Consider the following 4,692-nt stretch of genomic DNA (forward strand, 5'->3'; position numbering starts at 1 on the left):
ATCGTAGGATCTGGATTCTGGAGTCATTACCAACGAAGGCTTCGGATTCCAAGACTTCTTATCAAGTACAACAACCGTTGAGACAGAAATCGTCTGTTGTGAAGGCCAGCTAAGGTTCTGTGCAATCGTCTGGGGGACGATGTGCGGTGTGCAAGGAGAACCATCCACTCTACCAGTGTTCATCCTTCCAACGGTTGTCGGTGCGAGAAAGAGATGCAGTGCTGAGGGTGAACTCCCTATACAGGAACTGCTTCAGAGCGGGCCATCTGGCAAAGGATTGTCCGTCAAAATACTTCTGTCGTAGTTGCAAAGGTCGCCATCATACATTGGTATGCTTCAAACCGCAGAAGGATGGGTCGGCGAAGGTCGCTGCTGTTGCTGGAAACAACAATCCTTTCCTTTATTTAACGTCGGTCTCTGTTCCGCAATCTAGTGCCAATCACCGACGGACATCGATTGCCATCCATTGACGGCAATCGAATGTGCAGGAAGGCAGCTTCCACACCTGCGTAGGATATCGCACCCATTCACAACACACATGGGCTGGGACCAACGGCTTTACTTCCCTTCCGACGGAAGACGTGACCAGAGATTTTTATGCCTCAGAAAAATCTCACCGACCTCGGCTGGGATTGAACCCAGACCCATTGGGGTGTAAGAAAGCAGTCACGCTTACCACTACACCACCGGCGCCGGCTAGAAACAACAATCCTCCTCCTCAAATGGAATCTGATGAACCATCCACTTCTACATCCTCCCAGGTGGTCAACATGGCAGCCACCGAAATAACAGTCTCTGGGTCCACTCAACAGTTCTCCTCCAAGGTTTTGCTGGCTACTGCGGTCGTTATCGTGGAAGATGATGAGGGTAGTCAGTTCCCGGTTCGTGCTCTATTGGATTCTGGCTCCGAGAGTAATTTCATCGCTGAACGGTTGAGTGAACGGCTCAGGACACATCGAGAGAAAGTAGATATTTCTGTGCACGGTATTGGTCACGCGGCTACAAAGGTTAAGTACCAGATTACCGCGATGGTTCGTTCGCGAGCTACGGCTTTCTCGCAGAACATGAATTTCCTCGTGCTCTCAAAGGTTACGGTAAATATACCTACGGCGAAGGTAAATACACAAGGCTGGACGGTGCCTAACGGGATCATCCTGGCGGATCCCACCTTTTTCAATCCAAGCTCAGTGGACATGGTGTTGGGCATCGAATCCTTTTTTGATTTTTTTTTAAACTGGTCGAAGAATTCCCGGCGGAGATCAATTGCCGACACTAAACGAATCAGTGTTCGGTTGGGTGGTCTGCGGAGGCCTGACAAATCCGAGTCAAGGCTTAAGCATCAATTGTAGTACGGCAACTACACAAGGATTAGAGGAGCTAGTCGCACGGTTTTGGGCTAGTGAAGAGATTGGCAGTTCCAAGGTTCTTTCGTTGGAGGAAAGTAAATGTGAGGACATTTTCCGGAAGTCGGTTCGTAGGGAATCCGACGGTCGATACTCCGTTTCGTTGCCGAAAGATGAAGACGCAATTTCCAGGTTGGGCGAGGCACGGGACATCGCATTCCGGCGGCTTCAAGGCACAGAACGTAGATTGGCGAGGGATGTTGGTCTGCGAGAACAGTACCATCAGTTCATGGAGGAATACATCCGATTAGGGCATATGACGAAGATAGAGGAAACGGCTGATCTCGAAAAACGATGCTATCTGCCACATCATCCGGTAATTAAGGAGGCCAGTACCACAACTAAGGTCCGTGTGGTATTCGACGCGTCATGCAAGACGTCGTCTGGCGTTTCGCTCAATGACGCTCTGCTGGTAGGACCGATTGTACAGGAGGACTTACGATCTATCATGCTCCGGAGCCGCGTCAAGATAATCATGTTGGTAGCCGATGTAGAGAAGATTTTCCGGCAAATCTTTGTTCTACAGGTGGATAGGCCACTCCAATGCATTCTATGGCGCTTCGATCCGTCGGAACCGGTAGGCGTGTACAAACTCAACACTGTCACGTATGGAACGAAACCCTTTCTGGCAACGCGTACATTAAACCAGCTTGCAATGGATGAAGAAGAACAGTACCCAATGGCTGCAAGGGCAACCACGGAGGATACGTATATGGATGACGTTATCACAGGAGCGGATACGGTCGAAAACGCCAGGGAGCTATGCAAGCAACTCAACGAGATGACTTGCAAAGGAGGTTTCAAGCTTCGGAAATGGGCATCAAACCATCAAGCAGCATTGGAAAGCGTTTCCGAGGACAATCTGGCTATTCGAGTTTCGGAAGGGATTAATCTGGACCCTGACCCTGTTGTAAAAACTCTAGGGTTGACTTGGATGCCTACTTCCGATCAACTGAAGTTTCAATTTACCATTCCGGGTTGAAATGCATCACACCAACCAACCAAAAGGGAAGTTCTGTAGGTGATCGCCAGTTTATTCGATCCTCTAGGACTACTCGGTACTGCAATCACAACAGCCAAGGCCATTATGCAGCTTCTGTGGAGAATTCGGAACGACGATGACCAAGCATTAGATTGGGACCAGCCACTGCCTTTGACGGTGGGTGAGATGTGGATGAAATACTACGACGAGCTTCCTCTGTTCAGCAGCATTCGTATTGATCGTTGCGTCATTGTTCCAGAAGTAACATTGATCGAGATTCATTGGTTTTCCGATGCTTCGAACAAAGCATATGGTGGATGTGTCTATATAAGAAGTCAGGATTCGGAAGGGAGATTCATGGTTCGACTGCTTTCGTCAAAATCCAAGGTAGCACCGTTGAAGACACAGTCTATCCCCTCGGTCCACTGCTTCCACAAGTAACAACTCTGCTCATCGATTACCTGATCCTATTCGCATCCATTTCGCCAGAGATACTGTATGATAACCTTGCCATGAATAGTGAACAGGTGACAACAGTGTAGGGACTTGATATTCGTGGCATTTTTGAAGTATCTGCAACAACGTAAAGATTTGGTTTGTTGTCGATTGCCCATGTCAAAATTTGAATGTAACTTTACTGTCGCAATACCTATTTAGCATTATTTCAATTCCCAGGCACTGCTCAGAAAGTTAATGGCAAAATCAAAAAGCAGGTTCGCAATGCCTCTTCGGTAAGCTGACATGTGCAATTTCTAGATGAATTAAATTCTGATGCTCATGCGGGTCAAGTGCGATCGTAGTCGGATAAAATCAGTGTGAAATTTGATGAGTTCGAGGTTGTGCAGGATGAAATCGCTGTGTTAACTACGGAAGCGAAATGGAGCCAAGATTGCAGTAAGCGTACATGGAATTCGAGATGATTTATTATGCATTCCGTGCAGCATTTCTAGCAAAGCTCAACGAATCGTTAACGTTCACCGATGATAACCACAGGGATTTGTGTATATTATCGCCCGGGAGAGTGTTTCGAATAGGTGCTCCAAGGAATATCTTCTTGAGAAGAGGCATTTGAATGCGGTAATTGAGTACCCTAAGATGGAGAAAGAGTGACGAATCCGAACAGAGGCTGAACATCTTGAAGTTCGTTCTTTCTCCTACGGATAATGAAAGGAGGATTCCAACTTAGATCTATATGGCTCTTTGTGAAATCTGTAGGTTCTCTGTTTGTTCCTTTCCTTAGACAAATAGAAGTACAAACAAAAACAGAGGCTGTTTCACTGACGGACATAATGTGCTTAGTCCGAAGAACCATTTCTTTTCTTTATATTAGGGATAGGTAAAAAGTAATTCTTTGAACTTAATCAAATGCATTCCATTGCATCGAAATACACACCTGGGACGCGACATTTAAATAAATCATTTTGTATATGATAAAACTTTACTCCACTTTCAAGCTCGAATTGGATACTAAACTATTGTTGATTCTCCTTAACTTGCTACGGAATAGGATCTCCTTCAGTTCCCCGATGAGGAAGAATTCTAGACAGAAAAAACACGCACAAATAACAATAAATCACCTTAATTGTGCTATTAAGTTGATATTTTCCTACCAAGTGGCTGCATTCTCCTCCTGCACGTACACGCGATGATGGGAGTTGCTTTCACTTAGTTCCCATCGTCTCCACCCACCAACTGGAAGTCAGCCATACGGAACAGGTGGGGTAAATCCTCTCGCTACCCAAAGCACCATGAAATAAGTCAACAGAGCGAAATTGCTTCTCCTTTCGAACGGAACAGCAGAAAGCTAAGAAGTTGAGTAAATGTTTGAGCAAGGTAAATTTATCAAGGAATCGGAGGAATTTCTTTCTCTTGTCAGATCGGATCAAGTTGCTTCCACTCAGTCACTGCTGCTACCGCCGTGCTCGACGGAACGGTGGACTGGGAGAAGCAGTAGGAAATTCCATCCACTTGTCAACGTTCCCGGGTTGGCATCGCAATCGTCCGGCAAAGAAGCTCCCGGTTTGAAAAATTACTCCACGTCCGTGGAAAAAAAAAGAAGTGTACGGAACGGAAAGTGTTCGACGAAGAACCCTCCTGTGCTGCGTCCAGGAGTTGGTCGATGTCTACCGAATGATGAACGTCTGTTTTCTACCTTTTCAGGATTTCAGCTCGGGTTCCAATCTGCTACTGCTTGCTCTTTTTTCCTTGCTTTTGCGGCCAAGGCGAAATCGTCGGTAAATGTAAACATTTATCATTTTCTCCAATTTCTTCCTCAATCTTGGTCTTGTTCTTACTGCTGAAGGAACC

At 46.3% G+C, this 4,692-nt stretch overlaps 1 protein-coding gene across 1 annotated transcript; it reads left to right on the top strand.

Annotated features, from left to right (window-relative positions):
- Positions 1 to 770: 770 nt before the first annotated feature.
- On the top strand, positions 771 to 2,385 carry LOC135709015 (uncharacterized). The gene is made up of 2 exons (XM_065231216.1): positions 771 to 912; positions 1,286 to 2,385. The coding sequence occupies exons 1-2, from the start codon at positions 771 to 773 to the stop codon at positions 2,383 to 2,385; spliced, it is 1,242 nt and encodes a 413-aa protein (XP_065087288.1).
- Positions 2,386 to 4,692: the final 2,307 nt, after the last annotated feature.

Source organism: Ochlerotatus camptorhynchus, unplaced genomic scaffold (assembly GCF_037179485.1).
Source record: "Ochlerotatus camptorhynchus isolate MF236.1 unplaced genomic scaffold, CSIRO-AGI_Acam_v1.1 ptg000345l, whole genome shotgun sequence".
NCBI lineage: Eukaryota > Metazoa > Arthropoda > Insecta > Diptera > Culicidae > Ochlerotatus > Ochlerotatus camptorhynchus.